This window comes from Lagopus leucura, unplaced genomic scaffold (genome assembly GCF_019238085.1).
Source record: "Lagopus leucura isolate 7727_CA_CO unplaced genomic scaffold, USGS_WTPT01 Super-Scaffold_100004, whole genome shotgun sequence".
Classification (NCBI taxonomy): Eukaryota; Metazoa; Chordata; class Aves; order Galliformes; family Phasianidae; genus Lagopus; species Lagopus leucura.
The window spans coordinates 49,231,588-49,250,682 of record NW_024962264.1 but is presented as its reverse complement, the minus strand read 5'-3'; the positions used below and the strand labels follow the sequence as shown (position 1 = coordinate 49,250,682).

Below are 19,095 nucleotides of genomic sequence, written 5' to 3'. Positions count from 1 at the left end.
CCACATGATAACAGAAATAGTGTCACTTGGTAGCAGTGAGCAACTCAGACCAGATGGGGTGTAATTAGCAGCGAACTGTGTTGAAATAAAATTACTCTTTAATGTGAACATTTGCAATACCGAAGAAGCTCTTTGCACGAAGCGGGTTCTCAGCCCCGCTCAGTGGGAACAGAGCTGCGACCGTCTGACAGCACTGCCCAAGGGGGCGTCTTGCAGAGAAAGCGGTGCGCCCGGCGGGTGCCGCTCCAAGACCCGAGCGCTGCGGGTACGGGCCGGGCCCGGCCACGGGAGGGCAGCAGCCGCCACCCCCGGAGCCGCCCGCCGGGGTTGGGAAAGCGCTGCGGCCCGGCCCTGAACTCGGCCGGCAGCGGGCGGGGCTGAGGCGGGGCGGCCCGGTCCCGGACGCGCCGCGGAAGAGGGAAGCGGCGGGGCGGCGACTGCGGCTGAAACAGCGGCTGGGACAGCGGCATGGCGGTGCAGGGCTCGGCGGGGGACGCGGCGCTGAGGCGCGAGGCCGAGCGGTGGCTGCAGTGGGACAAGGTGAGGCTGCGGGCGCCCCGCCGGGTTTCTTTAAACGCTGCCTTTCCCTCTTGTTCCTGACCGCTCCTGTTGCAGAAGGAGCTGCCGGACGCGCAGCGCTCAGGGCGGGAGCGCGCTGCTGTGCCGTGCCTCGGAGCCCCTCCGAGCTCCCGGGTCCTCCGTGTTTTGTTTGCTGAAGCGCCGTTTCCAGCCATCCGCGTGGGCCTCAGTGCCGGGAGTCCCGCTACCCGTCCGGCCATCTCGCTGGCGTGCGGGCTGCTGGGCGCTCCCGTCTCCGGGGTCTTTTTCTGCCTTTCCCTGCTATTGCTGTAGTGTGCGTCGTGTCTGTTCCTGCGGAGATGTTCGGACACCTGAGGACGTCTCTCTGCTTCCGTCTGCTTTGACCCTGACCGTGCTGCATGCAGACGGAAAAGCATCTCTTTATTTCCATATTCCACACGTCTAAACAGACTTCCTGCGTGGCCGTGCTCTGGGAATGCTGACGGAGCTGCCCGTCGCTGCATTTCCTGCGCAGATCGGGCCTGGCTGTGCTATGGGTGGTTGGCGCTTGGTGTCCCTACACATGGCAGTCGTTCACTTGGAGCGCGCTGTCCCCGAGGTGCTGTCAGTGGCTGCCCTTTGCCCATCGCCGCGCAGTACGTAGGTAGGGGTGGAACATGCTGCTTTGGTAGGTGGCCTGCTTACTTCAAGGCTATTCTCAAAAGCACAGAACATATACTACATATATATATATATATATGCAAGGTTATCTTCTCAGATTTCAATAAGCTTTTGTGTAAGTTTTTCTCAGTTTAATGGATTTTTGAGAGAACAGTCTGGTTTCAAGAGTGCCTGATATTAATAAGATAACTTCTCCAACTAATGTTAATTATTTTCCAGTGTTCTGTCTAATCATTTTTATTGGTGATTCCAATTATCTCATGAATTCCTACTGAAGTCTAATTCAACATCCCCTGAAGATCTGTACCTTTTTGGAAGGTGTGCTCTTGGTTAGTAATAGCATCTTTGACTGCAGTACTACTTGACCAGTATGCAAAGCCTCATTGCTGATTGCTCAAAAACAGTAAGGCGTCATTGCTGTGCTTCTGTCATTTCACTTGCCAGGGAGAAATTCCTACAGTGTTTGCACTGAGCAATACCTTTAATCCAATATAACCCTTGCCCATTTACACTATTTTTTTTTTAAGAGACCCCTTCATGGCAAGGATAGCTTTTTAATTTGAAGGGAGAAGTTAATATTTAATGATGATAAGCTGCATGTTTCTTGCAAAATAGTAGTTTGCAAGAGCAAACCCTTGCATATGGAAATGGCCCTGCTGACTTTGCTGAAAGGTTTTACCTAGGTAACAATTACTGTGTATATTACAGGCTATTTCATCACCATATGCATTACAGAAGTATCATATTTTTCATTTTTCTTATTATCATGCATAAAATCATGGATAGAAGTTGGCTTCTGTTTTTATTAAAAATAAAACTTGTTTACTCAGTACCCGTCCTGATACTTTAAAACATTGGAAGAACTTTTGCAGTGATGGAACATCTCTGGGGCCTTCAGTTCGCGTGGGTTCAGCTAAATAACTTTTTGTGTGAGGAGGTAACATTTGGGCAAGTTGCACTGATGGTTTTTCCTTGTATCGTAACACCTGCTGCTGTAATCAGACAGATCAATATTCTCATACTCTTGTCCTGTTCCTGCAAGGAAGGTTAAGTTGCCGGCATTCCTGGACTGGTAAATTACTAATTCTTAAACTGGAAGTCAATAATTCAGGGGTACTTAATTGCTCAGTGGAAAAAACAGTTCTTTTTTCTTCAGTGATATTCTGCAGTATATAGTTTGCTGATTATCAACAAAGGCTCATTAGCTTTTATTTAGACTGTCATGCCTGCCCTTCAGCAGGTGCATAGATCAGTAATTAGGGCAGGCTGTGTCCACAAATGATGAACGTATTGTAATGTTTACGAAAAACACAGTTGGCTTGCTTGATAATCCAAACTGATATCAGTTTGCACAGAGTCCTTACATCTTTATATAAAAAGTTTACTCCCATGACTGCTTTATGCATGTTCTTCAGCTGCAGAAAAATAATACAGAGAGAGAGATTTATTTTTTTGCCCAGGATGATCTGCTAGGCCTTCCTTTGATCTCAGCATATCTGAGTTATCCAAGAAACAATCAAGTCCCTGACCTTCTCGAGGTCAGTTGGTTGACCAGGAATCAAAGCTTATGTTCATTTGGAAATAATAATCTTTGTACTCCAGCATGAAGAGCATGTAATGGTGCTGTGAGTAACCCGAGGAGCACGCTGCTGCTTTGCATAACACTGTTGCTTGGTGGCTGGAGAGTGCCATCTGTCCTCCTGGCTCATCAGCATTCAGGGAATTGAACTGATGTTAAGCCTGACAAATCCCACGTTATTGAGATGTTGGGGCATACAAGGCTTCACTAATTCCAAAAATGAGGAGTTGGTAGGAGTTGTATCAGGCAAGCAATACACCAACAAAAGGAGGAAGACTTAGAAAAGAAACTTTTCATCATTCATAACAGGTAGGATGGGACCTTTCTCTCGCTGCTCTGCACAGTGTGAGATTTGCCTGTAATAGTTTGGCTGTAATCATGAGTGTGGCACTTCATGGATTTTCACAAGCACTACTCACAAATATAATTCATGCCAATTATTTATCTCCTGACCAGTCTGTTTTTTTACTGTTCCTCTTGTACTGACTTTAAATTCAGGAAATGTAGCAAAAGTTCTGGGGTTCCGAAAGCAGTGCACTGTGTTGTAATACCAAAATAAGCCAGCAGAGATCGTGGGGAAGGATGTCAGTTCTATTAAGAAGCTTAAATGTGTTTAAAAAAACAAACAACAACAAAACACACACACACACACACGCAAAAAACACTTTCAGAATATCTGAATTTTATATCTACAGAATCCCAAAACTTCTGCAATAGTGAAGGAACTAGTTGCTGAAGGAAATGTGGGAGAACTACAGAAATACTTTGGCTCACGAATGGAATTTGGCACAGCTGGGCTGAGAGCTGCCATGGGAGCAGGAATTTCTCACATGAATGACTTGACTATTATCCAGACAACTCAGGTATTGTATTCATCGTATTATTTCATTCAACTGGTTGGATCCAGGAATGGAAGGGCCTCACTTAGGACAAGCAAATGGGCATTCTAGGGAACTACATGGTTTTTACTAATCCGAAAGGAAAAGGAGGAAAACAGAGCTAACCAGCATTTGGCTGAACTTTCATACATGTATAGGTGCTAAAGTTAATCTACCTGGAGGGAGCTTAAAAAATAAAGTCCTTAGAATTACTGTATCTTGGACTGCTGGTATATCACTGTATCATGACCTAAACAAGCATCCTTTCATTACTAAGGGTGAGATTCAATTCTGTCTTAGTGCCAACTGGGATGCATTTTTTTTCAGTGTCTGGTATGATGCCGTGTTTTGGCTCTTGGAGAAGAATGATGTTGATAACACACTGATATTTATAGTTCCTGTTAAGCAGTTGTACAGAGTGAATGACTGTGTGGTGCTGAGCCACCCGCAGGGTTAAACCACAACTGAAATGCTGGCCAGTTGTTCACTTCCTTATCTGATATCTTAAAGAATAAATAATTTCTGTATCTGCAGATCAGACTAACCATGTTACCTGGTTCTTTCTGGAGCTGGTTCTGATTTTTGGAAAAGTGCTTAAATGCTGTCAAATTTTATTATTTTGATTTGAAGGTTTTCGTCATTTCATGATGTTTATTGATCCTGAACTGAATCCCAATCCAGTTCAGTGAGATGTGTGCAGTGAGATGTCAACATCTTAGCAGTCATCTTAATCCAATGAGAAATGAAATGCTGAGATCATATTAATGAAGTGAATTTGTTATTGTCTTCAGGGATTTTGCAGATACCTTGAGAAGAATTTCAGTGACCTAAAAAAGCGAGGAGTTGTGATTGGATTTGATGCTCGTGCCCACCTTTCAAGTGGAGGTAGTAGCAAAAGGTACTTTTCAGGTAGTATTTTATAGATGTCTTACATGATTCTTCATGGTCTTATGACTGCTTCAACAGCATTTTCTCTTTCTCTGGAAGGAATTTGAAGGATTTATAGTATTTTTATTAATACCAAGGCAGTTTTTATAGTTGTGTTTTGTCTTTAAGGAATGGGGAAGGCACATGTTTAAGTTGTGTATAATGATTTCCTTTATTTTATTTTATTAATTGGAGTGAGGGGAGGAAAAACTGAAATTCTAGGGAACAAATGGATGAGAGAATGAATATATTTCCAAGGCTTCTTCTCTTGTTATTTAGGTTTGCAAGACTCGCTGCTAATACGTTCATCAGTCAGGGAGTTCCAGTTTATCTCTTCTCTGACGTAACACCAACACCTTTTGTGGTATGTTTCTCTATTAAATCTTTCTATATGCATACAAATTCTGTGAGATATCAAAAATTAATACTTATATTAAGGAAAAGTAGACAAAACATCTTGAACTTTTTAAGTTCTAACTGCTTAGACTGCTTGCTTTATGTTTACTTAGCTACGTTTGATTTTTCAACATCCATAGCAGTAGAAGAAAGAAGCTGAGTAGAATATCTGTGACAGTGAGTGCCCAGTGACAGTATTTGTGCCCATTCATGCTTTTGGGCACATTTCTTGAAGAAGTCATTTCACAGTCGCTAGCTTAACAGTGATAGAATATCCTGAGCTGAAAGGGACCCATGGTGATCTTAGAATATCTGAGTTGGAAGGATAAGGATATGGAGGGATGGAGACTTAGTCTGTGAATGCTTGTATTGATACAAAGTTTGGTAGATTTAAGGCTGCATTCTTCACAAGACAAGTTAAAGCAGCGTTGCATGAGATGTAGCTGATTGTATTTGCTGTTAAACAGCCAGAATTGAACTTGAACTGGACCTCTAGTCATGAATAATGCTTTATTTTCACTTGACTCTATCTGCTTGGACTAGTTTATAATAGCTCTCTCCAATCATAACATATATCATATCCATATCCATAACATATAATCATATCCTGATAACAGCAGAATTAGGGGAAATGGTTTTAAGTTGAAGGAGGGAAGATTTAGGTTGGATGTTAGGGGGAAGTTCTTTACTAGGAGAGTGGTTAGGCCCTGGAACGGGCTGCCCAGGGAGGTTGTGGATGCCCAGTCCTTGGACGTGTTTAAGGCCAGGTTGGACGGGGTCCTGGGCAACCTGATCTGAATGTGTATGTTTGGTGGCCCTGCTAGGCAGGGGGGTTGGAACTACATGATCCTTGGGGTCCCTTCCAACCCGGGTGATTCTGTGATTCTGTGATTCTGTGATCATAGAATCACTATAATCACAGAATCACCAAGGTTGGAAAAGACCTACAAGATCATCCAGTCCAACCATCCACCTATCAGCAATATTTCTCACTAAACCATGTCCCTCAACACAATGTCTAAACGTTCCTTGAACACTTTCAGGGTTGGTGACTTCACCACCTCCCTGGGCAGCCCATTCTAGCACCTGACCGCCATATTTCCTAATGTCCAGCCTCAGTCTCCCCTGGTGCAACTTGAGGCAATTCCCTCTAGTGCTATCACTGGTTACAGAAGAGTCCGACCCCCATTATAGAGAGCAATAATGTCACCCCTGAGTCTCCTCTTCTCCAGACTATATAATTGCAGCTCCCTCAGTAGCTCTTCGTAAGGCCTGCGCTCCAGAGCTCTCACCAGCTTAGTTGCCCTTCTCTAGACACACTCCAGGGCCTCAATGTCTTTCTCATAGTGAGGGGCCCAAAATTGAACACATACTCGAGGTGTGGCCTCACCAGTGCTGAATACAGAGGTTCAGTTACTTCCCTGCTCCTGGTAGCAGTACTATTTCAGATACAAACCAGGATGCTGTTGGCCTTCTTGGCCACCTGAGCACCCTGCTGCATCATGTTCAGCTGAGCACTGACCAGGACCCCCAGGTTCATTTCCTGTTTCAAGAACTGCTCTCACAAGACGATATGGATGAGAATGCTGCAGTTTTAGTTCTGGTTGCTCTCCGCAGACTTCTGTCATTACCCCAACACTTTAACTCTTAAAGATCTGAAGTGTTTCATGTCGTTCTGAAGCACACAACAGATGCATTCAGCTTCCTTCTGTAAAAATGTTACTCCAGTGAGCCTATCTGAAACAGCACTAAATACACTTGGTGTGTTTATGGTAAATGTCAAGTAATGGCAAGAGCTAAGGCTGTATCACATGGATCCTGGTGGAGCAAGTGTAGCTGTTCCTTTAGGGATTCAGTCTGCAGGAATCATATCCTGACCTTTTTATTTGGCAGTATGGAAGCATTCTCATTTACATACCATAAAATCTCCTGTAATGTTTTTCATATTCCAGTTCAGTTAATCTTTTCTCTTTGCAGCCGTATACGGTAACTCATCTGAAGCTTTGTGCTGGAATTATGGTTACAGCTTCCCATAATCCAAAGCAAGATAATGGTTACAAGGTATTCCTAAATGACCTATTTTTTTCATTTTTGTTATTTTTTAATCATTTTTTCCATGTAGAGATATTAATACCATTGTATGCAGTTCCTGTTGTGTTATTGACGAAATGAACAGGTAATTGGATTCTTGAGATCTAGATCTAAACAGTGACATGTTACAGTAATAACATAATTAATATCTTAGCTCTATAAAGCAGAAAGATAAGTATAGTTTTTTTTTTTTTTGCTAAATGATACAGTTATCAGTGTGCTTTTTGTGTGTGTGTGTTTCAAGAAACAAATGACAGATGGCTGAGCGGCCTGTCTGCCAATCGCATACCTGGACTAGTCATATACAGACTGTTCCAGAATACAAAAACAAAGGTTAGGAGGTCTTTCTTTGTCTTTTACAATAGAAAAGCGAGGTATTAGACAAGATGATTTCTCCCTGTCTGTTCCTTCTGTTTGAACTGTCCTTTTTTTTTTTTTTTTTTTTAATGTATTAATCTTGGCAGCTTTTTCACATCTGTTTGGGTGTTTCATCAATTACTTTGTTAATCAACTTCATTTTTGCTGGTGTTTTCATTATTTGATGTACATGTATACATGACCCAGGTGCTGTTAGGTGTATTTCCTTAAAGATGTAGCTTGCAAAACATCAGTAGAAGGAAGTGTGCAAACAACTGTCTAAATTAAAACACAGTTCTGTTTATAGATAAGCATAAAACCTGCTCTTGGATGTATAAGCAATTTTTTAAAAATAAAGGACTGCAGGTAAGGAACGTCTTGAAGCTTACATGAATTTGTGCTTGCTGTTGTGGCAACACTGCTGCTGTAGACAGCTGCAAGGTTCTTGTGCCTTCTTTCTTAGTTCTTTTTTGTAGTAGAAGTGTTTCATTTTTATTTTGACACTTTTTTTCCTCTAAAGTATTGTTTTATATTTAATGATTATCTAAAAATTGAGAGGAAATATCTTGGGGAATTTATCAATTCCAAAGCTAGCAGACAGGTTGATATTTGAATCTTCTCAGTAAGTGAGCTGAGCCTTGTTTTGTGTTTCATTATGAATTTCAGCGTGCTCTGATAAAGCTTAATAGCTTTTTTGTAGAACAAAAATAGGACTTCAGGGGAAACACTGAGAATAAGAACAGAGAATTACTCTGGTTCTTCTTCAGTGGAATTGACTGTAATACTCTATCAAATACATCTTAGCCAACAAAAAATGGCAAAACTATTCTACTGTATTAATGACAAAAATGAGCTCTTACCCTTGTTATCATTCAGGTTTACTGGGAAAATGGTGCTCAGATAATTTCCCCTCATGACAAAGGAATTTCTCAGGCCATTGAGGAGAATAAGGAGCCGTGGCCTCAGGCTTGGGACGATAAACAAATTGACAGCAGTGTGCTACTCCATGACCCGTATGCCACTATCAATAAGGAATATTTCAAAGACATACAGAAACAATGCTTTCACAGGTAAGTAGTGTTAACTCTGTTAAGAATACGGGATTTTTCATGGCAGTTAAAGGCAGCTGTGATTCTGCTGTATTTTCCCTCCCTGTATTTGCATTCTTGTGTTCTTTTGTGGTAATACTGGCAGCTGTGTCATTACATAGTAAGTCAGTTCATAAACTTAGTCTGGCAAGAATCTGAACCAGTAAGGTGGGTGATTCATTTCTGATTGGATTATCTTCCTGTAATAATATGACTGTGCATCAGCCAAATGGGGCTACTGTGTGCAGCTAGGGGAAAGCTAAGGGTGGATGCTGACTATGAAATTTAATGTTCTGGGGTTACAGCCTTAAAGTGGGCCAGACTGGTCTGACAGAAGGAGGTCATACTCTGTCATTCTTGCATATGTTTCTGGTGACTTTGAGAGCCTTGCACATATGTATTGCTGTCACTTGCTTGATATAAACTTTACTCAATAAAATTAAGTGGATGTTTCTTTTTGTAAATTAAATGAGCAGCAACCTGTTATATCACAATCTTAACTATCCGTGATCAGATGGCTTACATTCCAGAGCTGGGGATGAGGAATCAGTCAATTGTATTTATTTTCCACTCACCTCCTTTGGTGTGTATAGAGTGTATTACTGTCTTTCCAGTAATTTGCATGTACCAGAACAATGGATACCTACAGTAACTCACAGATCTGAAAAATGAGGTTAAACCAATCTAGAAGTCATTGCCTTTAAAAAATGACCTCTTTAGTTTATCATGTTAACAGTACCATAGAATACTGAGTCACATAGGTTTCTGAACATAGTGAATTTTCATGCTGAATGTTCTGTCATACTCAAGTTTTTATTATTAATCTCTTTTATTTCAGGAAAATAAACAAGGAAACAAACCTGAAATTTGTTCATACTTCTGTGCATGGTGTAGGTCATAAATTTGTGCAGCTGGCCTTCAAGGCATTTGATCTTAGACCTCCTTTTGCTGTTCCGGAGCAGAAGGATCCTGATCCAGAATTTCCCACAGTGAAGTATCCAAATCCTGAAGAAGGCAAAGGTGTTCTGGTAAATACATATCATTAATATTTCTTAAAATTCTAAATACAGTGTATATGTGTATTTGTGAGAAGTTGCAATGTCTCACTGTTTATTTCTGGTTATTTTTACATTTATCAAAGAATTTCCTGGTATAATTTCATTAAAATTCGTAACTCTCTATGAGGCAGTCAGGTAATAATTATCTGTAACTTTAAACTGTACTTTGTTCTGCTAACAGAATGTGCAGCATCTGCACCTAGAGCAAAGTGATAGAATTCCTATTTAAAATAAAAGAATAAATAAAAAGTAGAGATCTTCATAGTCAATTTTTAAAAGTTTTTACAGCTCACGTCTGAAATACCGAGGCTGAAATTATTCTCAAACTACAATTGGATCAGGGGCAATCCTGACAATAGGGAGACTAGATTTTCTGATATGAGTATGATCATTTTTTTAGTGAAGATCCTACTGGCTGTAACAACAGAAGTGGAATGGTGTAGGTGAAGTTAAATATCTTGCCTGTGCTCTGCTCTTGCCAGGCTTCTATCTGTGAATTGGTTACATGTTGTTTGAGACTCATCATGCAGTTGAGTGTTTGAAATTAAATAAACTGGGAAAGTCATTTGAAGTCTGTAAGGTATGTGAAAATATTTGGGAGTATTAACACTTTGCTGATGTTGCTTGCCACTGTTTTCAGACCTTATCTTTTGCTCTGGCTGAAAGAGATGGGGCAAAAATCATTTTAGCAAATGATCCAGATGCTGATCGACTTGCAGTGGCAGAGAAACAAGAAAGGTATGGCAACAAATAAATACAACCATTTTGGACTTAAACATTAGAGTAATTTGAGGGATTCTGACTACCTGTGTTGCAGAGGAAGGTAGAATAGTTACATTTGTCCTTTTTAGACTAAAACCATATAGAAATGTGAGGGGGCTGTATGCAGAAGACCACAGTGGTAACTTAAATAGTGATTAAAATTAGACTCCACAAGAAAGCCTGAATACTTATTTGACATTTGCACTTGAGGTATGCACGGAGATATGCGAGCTGTTATGAATGCTCTACTTCTTTAAAGCTAGGTTTTCAGATAGAAATGTTTCAGAAGACTGACGAACATACTTTCATATTGTGTTTACTGAGAAATAACTTGAATGTTCTGCATAACTTCTGTAGTTACCAGATAATCTCAGGAATAAAGAATAATTGGTTTGTTTGTTGGTCTTGGCTTTCCTGTTTGTTGGGCTTAGGTTTTGGTTTTTTACCCTTTCCTTTCATAGCATGATCTAAGGAGGCTTCTCTGCCTAAGTAGGATGAGCTAACTGGCACTCTCCACTGTATCTCCTGTCTCAGCCTTAGCTGGGAACTGAGCAGTGAGGAAAATGCATTAAAAGCTTTAATTTGTGCTAGTTATAATGGGTTAAAGCAAGAACGCAAAATCACCCATGCTTTTTGTCTTAAAACTTATGGCTATGGGATACTTAGAAGGGGTGTTAGTTTATTGTATGCACCACTACTGAGAGTGTAGTGCTCTCATTCTCCTGCTGCTTTGCTAATTGTTTAGCCAGTCTTAATAGTTATCTAACTTTTGATCCTGCATTATGTCTAAATTCCACTGAAGCTTTTCATACACTAATCAAATACTAACACAGGCTTCTATGGTATCTGTACTTCTTTGACAGAAACCCCTGCTAGGACACATTCTTATGCTAAATTGTTGCTGTATTGCTTAATGCCTGCTGGCATCAGTAAGTGCAGGAGGTGCATCTGCTTTGCTTTCACAACAGGTATTTTTACTGTAGGTCTCGATTTTTGTCAGTCTGACAATGTCTTTCTCCCCTTTCATGACTGGGATTTTCTGGGTAATTTTGACATCTGTTTTTTCCTTTTACATTCAATTTTTCCTGTTCGAACCATGGATATATATGGCTGTTTTTTTCAGTGACAGATTGAAGTGTTTGTCATTAAAAGAAATATTTGTCACCAAGTCGACCAAAACTACTGATCACACGAGAACTGTGCTTTCATGTCTGTGCATGTCTGTAATCATTGGTTTTTTAAATTTCTATCTGGGTTGTTTTTTTGTGTTTTTTTTTTTTTTTTTTTTTTAATTTAAAATATGCCAGAAATATCACTTTTTTTGTATTTGGATAAACTCATTAGCTGGTGCATATGATGGAGGAGGACAATAAGCATTCCAGGATTCTTTGGGGAATATATATATTTTTTTCTTAATGAACATGAGGTATCTTGTTACTGTTACTTGGAATTCAGATGTAGTTTTATTTGCCATTCTTCATATGTGTAATAACCAGTAGAAGTTTTTCCAGTACTGTCTTTAAATTCTCTATTTTTTTTTCTCTCTCTCCAGTGGTGAATGGAAGGTGTTTTCTGGAAATGAGCTGGGAGCTCTGTTAGGTTGGTGGATCTTCACTTGCTGGAAAAATCAAAACAGGGATGCTTGTGCCATTAAAGATGTCTACATGTTATCAAGCACAGTTTCTTCCAAAATCCTGAGAGCAATTGCACTGAAGGAAGGTTTTCACTTTGAGGTAAGTTGTTAGAAGATTACTGGATGTACTTTTATTTGCTTTCTTACTAATTGCTTTTATTTTTAAAGTCTGTGGGGTTTTTTGTCATACATTTGTAGGAGACGCTGACAGGTTTTAAGTGGATGGGGAACCGTGCCAAGCAGCTCATGGATCAAGGGAAAGCTGTTCTTTTTGCATTTGAAGAGGCGATAGGTAAGAAAGTATGCTATGTTCTGGTAGCCTTTAAAATAGTGAAAGTGTTCTACTCTCAAAAAATGGCAATGCTGACCTTAATGGGAGTTATTGATATCATCCACTTGGGTGACTGGTATTACTAGTATGCAATCCTAATCTCTATGTAGCACCAACTATGGTGATGTGAACTCGGTGTCTATAAGTCTTTAGCAGTACCATTCTCTGCAAGTTTTTGAAAAAAGGCACATTTTTTAGGCTTCAAATGGGGTATTTGTAGCTGACATCTTTAAGCTAAGTTTAACCATGAGCAAAATAAAGTAAAACATCCCTCAAATAATATTAGTAAGCTGCAAAGGTGTGTAAACTGAAAGTACATGAGGCAAAAATTTTAAAGCTGTCATGCAATTTCTTGAGTATCTCAGTATCTGCAAACAGTGAAAATGTGACTATATAATGGATAATTCTCAGTGTTACCATATACTGCTGTGGAGGGGTAATCACACTTCAGAGTCTCGCACTTGCACTGTTCTAGTAGTGTGGCATTTCTTTTTTTATAACAGTTCCAAAGATATTCAGGAGCACATGGCACTAATATAAAACAAATCTGTGCTGAAAACTCATTAAATGCTTATTGAAATTAATTTTGATTACAAGAGAAACAATTTTTCAAATCTTAGTCTATGCTGAATAAACAGCATAGAATTAAAACAAAAATAAATACTATGGCAGTATTTGGTTCTCCTTTAAACAACAGCCTGTCTTACACTCCACTCCACTCCCACTGCTATCCCCCCAGTACTATCTATTATTCTTACTTAAAAAAAAGAATCCATCAAATATGTAAATAATATTTTTTCTTCATTTAGGGTATATGTGCTGCCCGGCGGTTCTGGACAAAGATGGTGTCAGTGCTGCCGTTATAACTGCAGAGATGGCTAGCTTTTTGGCAACCAGGAATTTGTCTTTGTCTCAGCAGCTGAAGGCTGTCTATGATGAGTGAGTTTGATTATAATTGTCTAATATCAGATTTTCTCCATTCCATGTAAGTTGCTTAATAGCAGTCTATGGTATGCAAAGAAACAAAGACACAGGTGTGGTAACAGTGATCTGGTGAGCTCTCCTACGTCAGGAGTTACATACATGACTTGGTTTTGTGTAGTTTCAAAGTATTGATTACCTTCCTAGCTCTTACTCTGTTAAAGAGATGTTTGTAACATCTTCTAGTTTTTCTGATTGATTTCTCCCATTTGAAAAGTTTGGCTCTTGAGCACTGCTCTTTCTTGTACAAAAGATTGGACTTTGTTTTGTTTTGTTTCCCCAGCAGTATTGGTGCACTGTGGAGCTCATAGTGCTTAAACACACCAGATGCACAAAAACATTAATGGCAGAATGTGTCTAAGTAGCTCTGGCATATTTATGCTGTCTAGCTTATTTCTGTCCTGTTTGCAGTACTACTTGTGATTAAATTAATTCTAGTTGGCACTTAGTTAGAATTTTTATTATATTATTCTGTCTTTCGTTTTTTGATCGACAGTGTATTTTCTTTCTGCTCTTGAATACCCAGATTTAAGCTGATTCAGCTCATGTGCTATGACTGGCTCTGCTTGCTATATCCAACCGGGTATTCTCCTGAAAGCTTTGAATATGAGGCACTCCTTTTTCTTTTTCCTTTAATGCATTCCAAGACCTGCAGAAATCAATAGCTGAAATGGCTGTTGGATTCCGTGGGGCAGGGTGGTGCATTCCTTATGTGGTTTCTAGGTTGGCTGTTAAAAAGGAGAGAGCAGCACAGGCTGGTGGATACTCTCCACCTCTTCATTTCCAGTGGTGTCCCTAAGAAAGCTGTGGTGGATCTTGCAGAAAGACTCTTGGAAAACTCTAGCCTTTGTGCTGCTTGTTTCACCAGTCCTCAGAGCACTAAACATACTTGTTTCATCAAAAAATTAACAAGCAATCAGGAGCCAAAAACATTGGAAAAACCGTGGAACTCATCAGCTCTTGTATGTAGCAGAAGTCTGAAAACAGTACAAAACAGTAAAACAAACAGAGAAAATCATGTCTAGAACTGCAAATATGGTATCTGACTTGGAAATTCTTTTTGCTGCTTGTAGTTGGAAGTGTACATTCAGACAGCTGTCCTTCTCTGGTATGTGCTCGCTTAAGTACTTATTCAGTAAACACCTGATTCAGGTTGCCTTCAGAATCAGGATGTTTAACAAAGTGGAACTTAGCCATGCCACTTGTCTACTGTGTAAACAGCTGCTAAGAAGGTCGGACTTATTTAGCATGAAAGCATCCTGTAGATGCACCTCAGAGGAAGACTGTGTTTCTTGCACGTGGTCACATGTGGAAAACCTGCAAATATACGGGGAAGAAAACAACTCTGTCTTATTAACAGATGCTTGATAACTGGAAGGCAGGGCTTTTCCTGGTTTGCGTTGGAGTTATTGATGTTTGTTTATTGTTTGTGGCCAGTGTAGTGTTCCATTCTTCTGCTCCCTTCCATTCTAGTCGGGGTTATCTTGTGAACTGCTTGTAGAGCAGAAGAAACTCTGCTTAGTGTTTTGGAGGTGTAGTAGACAGGGCCTGTTATCATTACTACCCAATCTCAAAGCTGAAGTAGATAAGGAAAAGGACATGAACCCTAGCGGGTTCATCACTTGTTTCAAATATAAGGTAGGCTTTTTAAATTTCCTTGCTGGATTCTCAAGATTGATTTAACAATTACTAACCTTCAAGATGTTCACTGAAGTATAAATACGTTGCTGTTTCAGAAGCCTTCCAGATATCTAGCATAATAGTGCTAGTGAAAGCTTCTGTCCTTCAGACTTCTCCAGGCACCAAAGATTCTCATCAGCTGTTTATCTTTAGGAAGAGTCACTGAAAGAACCAGCCCAGGTTTGTATGCTTTCTAACAACATGCTGTTCTGAAAATTCAGTGCTAGCAGGCAAGTTGTTTTTGATGCAGATTCGGCATCATGCTATTTGGCAGCAAATGGATAATGTAAAGAGATGGTAATGTAAAGAGATTATTGACAGAACAGTGTAGTTCAACAGAAACACTTCAATGGGAAAGCAGTTTCTGTAATTTGTCTGGAAAAACATTTGGAAATTCTGTTGTTAGAAGAGGTCAGTTAGTGTCCACTCAAGGTTACCTATTTAGACATATTTTGTTCTCTTCCTGTGTGTTTAGATCTCCTCGTGGCATCATTTTTTCTTCTGGTTTAGAAGCAAAGTTTCTCACTTTCAGTTGTTAAGGAAATTTGTATCTGGAGACCTTTCGTTCTTCAAGTATGTAAAATGGAGCAATTGAACTGTCAAGACATTTGAAAAACAGGGTGAACTTATGCTACTGTTATCCACAGATTCTTGCTTTATAGAATGTTGTATAATGCGTGTGGTGTATAACTAATAAGACTGTTGTTTCTTCAGTTGATTGGTACATGTCTTCCCAGATATGGCTTCCATATCACCAAAGCTTCATATTTCATCTGCCATGATCCTGAAGTGATTCAGCAGCTTTTTAACAACCTTAGGAACTATGACGGAAAAGACACATATCCGAAATCATGTGGTAGATTTAAAGTTTCTGGAATAAGGGATCTAACTACTGGGTATGACAGCAGCCAGCCAGATCAAAAAGCAGTAAGTGTACTTCTACCATACAGAATCATGCGTAAATATGTACATATACGAATATTCTACAGAGGGATACCCTATAAAACATATGTTCAAACCTGACTGTAAGTTGAATTTGATTTGTAGTGCTTGTTTTGTTTTGATGGGGAATAAATCAAGGTTAATTTTTTTCCTTTTCTTCTGTCTCTTTTCCCATCTCCCTCTCTCTCTCTTTCTCCTCCTCCCCTCTCACCCCCAAGGTGACAGTCTGTACAGGGAGGTAGAAGGATCTTGCTGTAGTGCTGCAGCAATCCTGCATTAACTTGTTGTAAGTGTAAGCTAAGTGGTCCATGTTTATTTTTGTCCTGGGGGAAGCTTGTCACAGAACAATCTGTTTACAGTCGAAATGTTGACTAGATTTGAAATGAGCTATCTAATTATACTGTTTAACAGCAGTTTTACTACCAGGTTGAGGGTCAGGTTGTGATTTGCCTGCTGTAGTTACAAGACTACACAGTTGATAAAGAAAACAGAACACAGCTTGCTTTTATCTGATGCATTAGTTACATTATATGAATCACACCATGCGTTTTGTCTTGAATTGATTATAGTCCCTTTGTAAATGTTAAATATATATATGTTCCTATTATTTTCAGATACTTCCTACTAGTAAAAGTAGCCAAATGATTACATTCACTTTTGCTAATGGAGGAGTGGCCACAATGCGAACCAGTGGAACAGAACCAAAAATCAAATACTATTCGGAACTCTGTGCCCCTCCTGGAAACAGGTATGGTCACCTACAGGGGTAAATGCAGTGTGATAGGGGCTGATCAGCTTCTCTGTATTGTTTTGGTGGGGAAAAGGCTGTTCATGATTGAATAATATTGCCACAGTCACTTTTATTATTCTGTAAATATATATGCATAAAGCTTCAATCCTGAACAGTGTGTTGAATAATTCTTTTGCACTGAAATTTCTTTAAACTTGGTTTCACATTCGGTAAAAACAAGATCGAGAAAAGCATTCTGTTTAAATGAAAGTGATATACTCCTTTTTTCTTTTTTTTTTTTAAGATATATTTTGTTGCTTTAGGCTTCTACTGCTACACTTTATCTATAGTTGCATATTTTAAACCAGTTTATTTGGTAATTATATCCTTGACTAATAGCTTGAGAAGTCGCACAGACTGAAAGATGAGCAACTGCTACTCTAATGATAATAACACTTTCTTACTGATGAAAATTCACCTGAAAATACTGTTAAGTGCGCGAGTTTGAGTTACTGAATGTATATGATTTGTAATGCAGTAGGAGATACTCTGAACTCAAATTGACTGTTGGTCTATTTTACATTATATTATAGATTTGTTTGTTCATAGTCTTAAGTGCCTTTCATACATCAACTGGAAATGAAAATCAATGCTTATTATAGAAGGCTCTAAGAACTCATGTATATATACTATCATTGATAGAAAATGTTTGTCTAAAACAATACCTCAGACTGAAAATGTGCTTTTTAGCTACTCCACTGTGACGTTTTCTGTGTGGATTTTGTTTCATAGTGACATTGAGCAGCTGAAGAAAGAACTGGATGAATTGGTCAGTGCTCTTGAAAAGCACTTCTTTCAACCAGAGAAAAACAACCTTCAACGAAAGACTGAGTAAAATAGAACAATTACTACCTTCATTGTATTTGATGTTTTGGCAGCATTAAAAATACATTATTTAACATGTAAGGATTTTTAGGACCAAACATCTGAGAACTCAGACTAAAAAAGACTTCTGCTTTTATGAAGATTCATTCTATATACTGTTGAATTTAGTATCTTGTTTTGAAAGGAAAGCATGCCTACCCTTGAAGGACCAAAAAAAGCCAGTGACCTTACAATCTGAAAGTTGCCTGCAAATGTACTTCAATCAAAACTTGTTTAATTAAATATTCCAAGTAATATCCTGACTTCTGAAAGGCAGCCTGTGTGGGTGAAAACTTTCTTTTGTTTGTGGATAATCTGATAACAATATGAAACTCTATCTAGGTTTAGATTTGCAAGTGCTGCAAGGGCAAGTGCTGCTGTTAATAAGAACTGAAAGCCTGTGGTGAAACTTAGGTGAACTTAGGGCAAGTGTTTTAGAAATAGTGGTCTTTTGGTGGGGTCTTCAGCCCAAATAAACAAGGAAGCTACAGTACATTTTCTGGAGAGTGTCTGTTTGCTATGGGATTGGACTACATAGCAAACTCCATTAGAGATGCTCAGCATGCCAAACTCTCATTCCTTACAAGTATGAAACATGCCTTTCAGTACTGTGAACATGTTGGGACAGAGTGCATCTACGTACACCTTTCTGCCACCTGACTGATCTGAGCATGATTAGGTCAGTGCATCCCCCAGTGCTGGATCCTGTCATGCTGCATGCTACAAGATTTTGCTGCATAACTCTGCGTGTTGAATTTAGAGCGGAAATTTCGATTTCATTTTGTGCTGTCATCTGTACTTAAAGAGCCTGAGAGGGTTAGATAGTGGTTACCAATTGGCTTTGCTATACTTTTTTTTCCTTCTGCACTGGATATCAGTATGTAGCTCCAATAGCACAGGTACATCTTGGGAAAAGAAACCTCCTCACCGTAACTGCTTCTGGTATACCATGACAGTGCTTAGTTGTTAGGTCAAGCATAGATTAAATTTAGCAAATTATTCATCAGGATTCTAGCAAATACTGGGTTACCTTGTTGGCTAAGATGGTAAGGAAAGAATATTTGATGCCTGCTTTTGCCTTACAATCTTTAGAGTTATAATTGGAGGATAAAAGGAAAGGAGTAAGCCCTGCGTTCTTTGGCTGGTGCTTCAGTTTTTCTTGTCTGAAGAGTCAAAGCCAGCATCTGCACCATTCATGCTGGGGTCCATCTGTGTGGTACAGAAAATTAACTTTAAACAAGAGCAATAAGAAGATTACTAAGGAAAGGGCTTGTACTTTGAAACACAGTGCTAGGGAAGTGGAAGGACAAACGTTGGGATGACACTTGAATTTTGCTCTCAGTAGGATTTAACATGTGGCATGTGACTTAACCACAGGCTGCCTTGCAAAATACAGTTTCCTGCATGGTACTTCATCCTGAGCTTCACTGAAAACAAATGGCTGTGCACAAGCTCCTACTTTAAACTGCCCACTGCCTGGTTAGGTGATGTTGGTCAACGCCTCTAAGAGTGACTTGGTTGGGGAACCCAGACACAGC

At 39.6% G+C, this 19,095-nt stretch overlaps 1 protein-coding gene across 1 annotated transcript; it reads left to right on the top strand.

Moving 5' to 3' along the window:
* Positions 1 to 430: 430 nt before the first annotated feature.
* On the top strand, positions 431 to 17,833 carry PGM2 (phosphoglucomutase 2). The gene is made up of 14 exons (XM_042871086.1): positions 431 to 540; positions 3,475 to 3,642; positions 4,449 to 4,555; positions 4,864 to 4,948; positions 6,958 to 7,041; positions 8,305 to 8,498; positions 9,355 to 9,544; positions 10,215 to 10,312; positions 11,889 to 12,069; positions 12,168 to 12,261; positions 13,110 to 13,239; positions 15,699 to 15,888; positions 16,518 to 16,651; positions 17,426 to 17,833. The coding sequence occupies exons 1-14, from the start codon at positions 469 to 471 to the stop codon at positions 17,526 to 17,528; spliced, it is 1,830 nt and encodes a 609-aa protein (XP_042727020.1). The 5' UTR covers positions 431 to 468; the 3' UTR covers positions 17,529 to 17,833.
* The last annotated feature ends 1,262 nt before the right edge of the window (positions 17,834 to 19,095 follow it).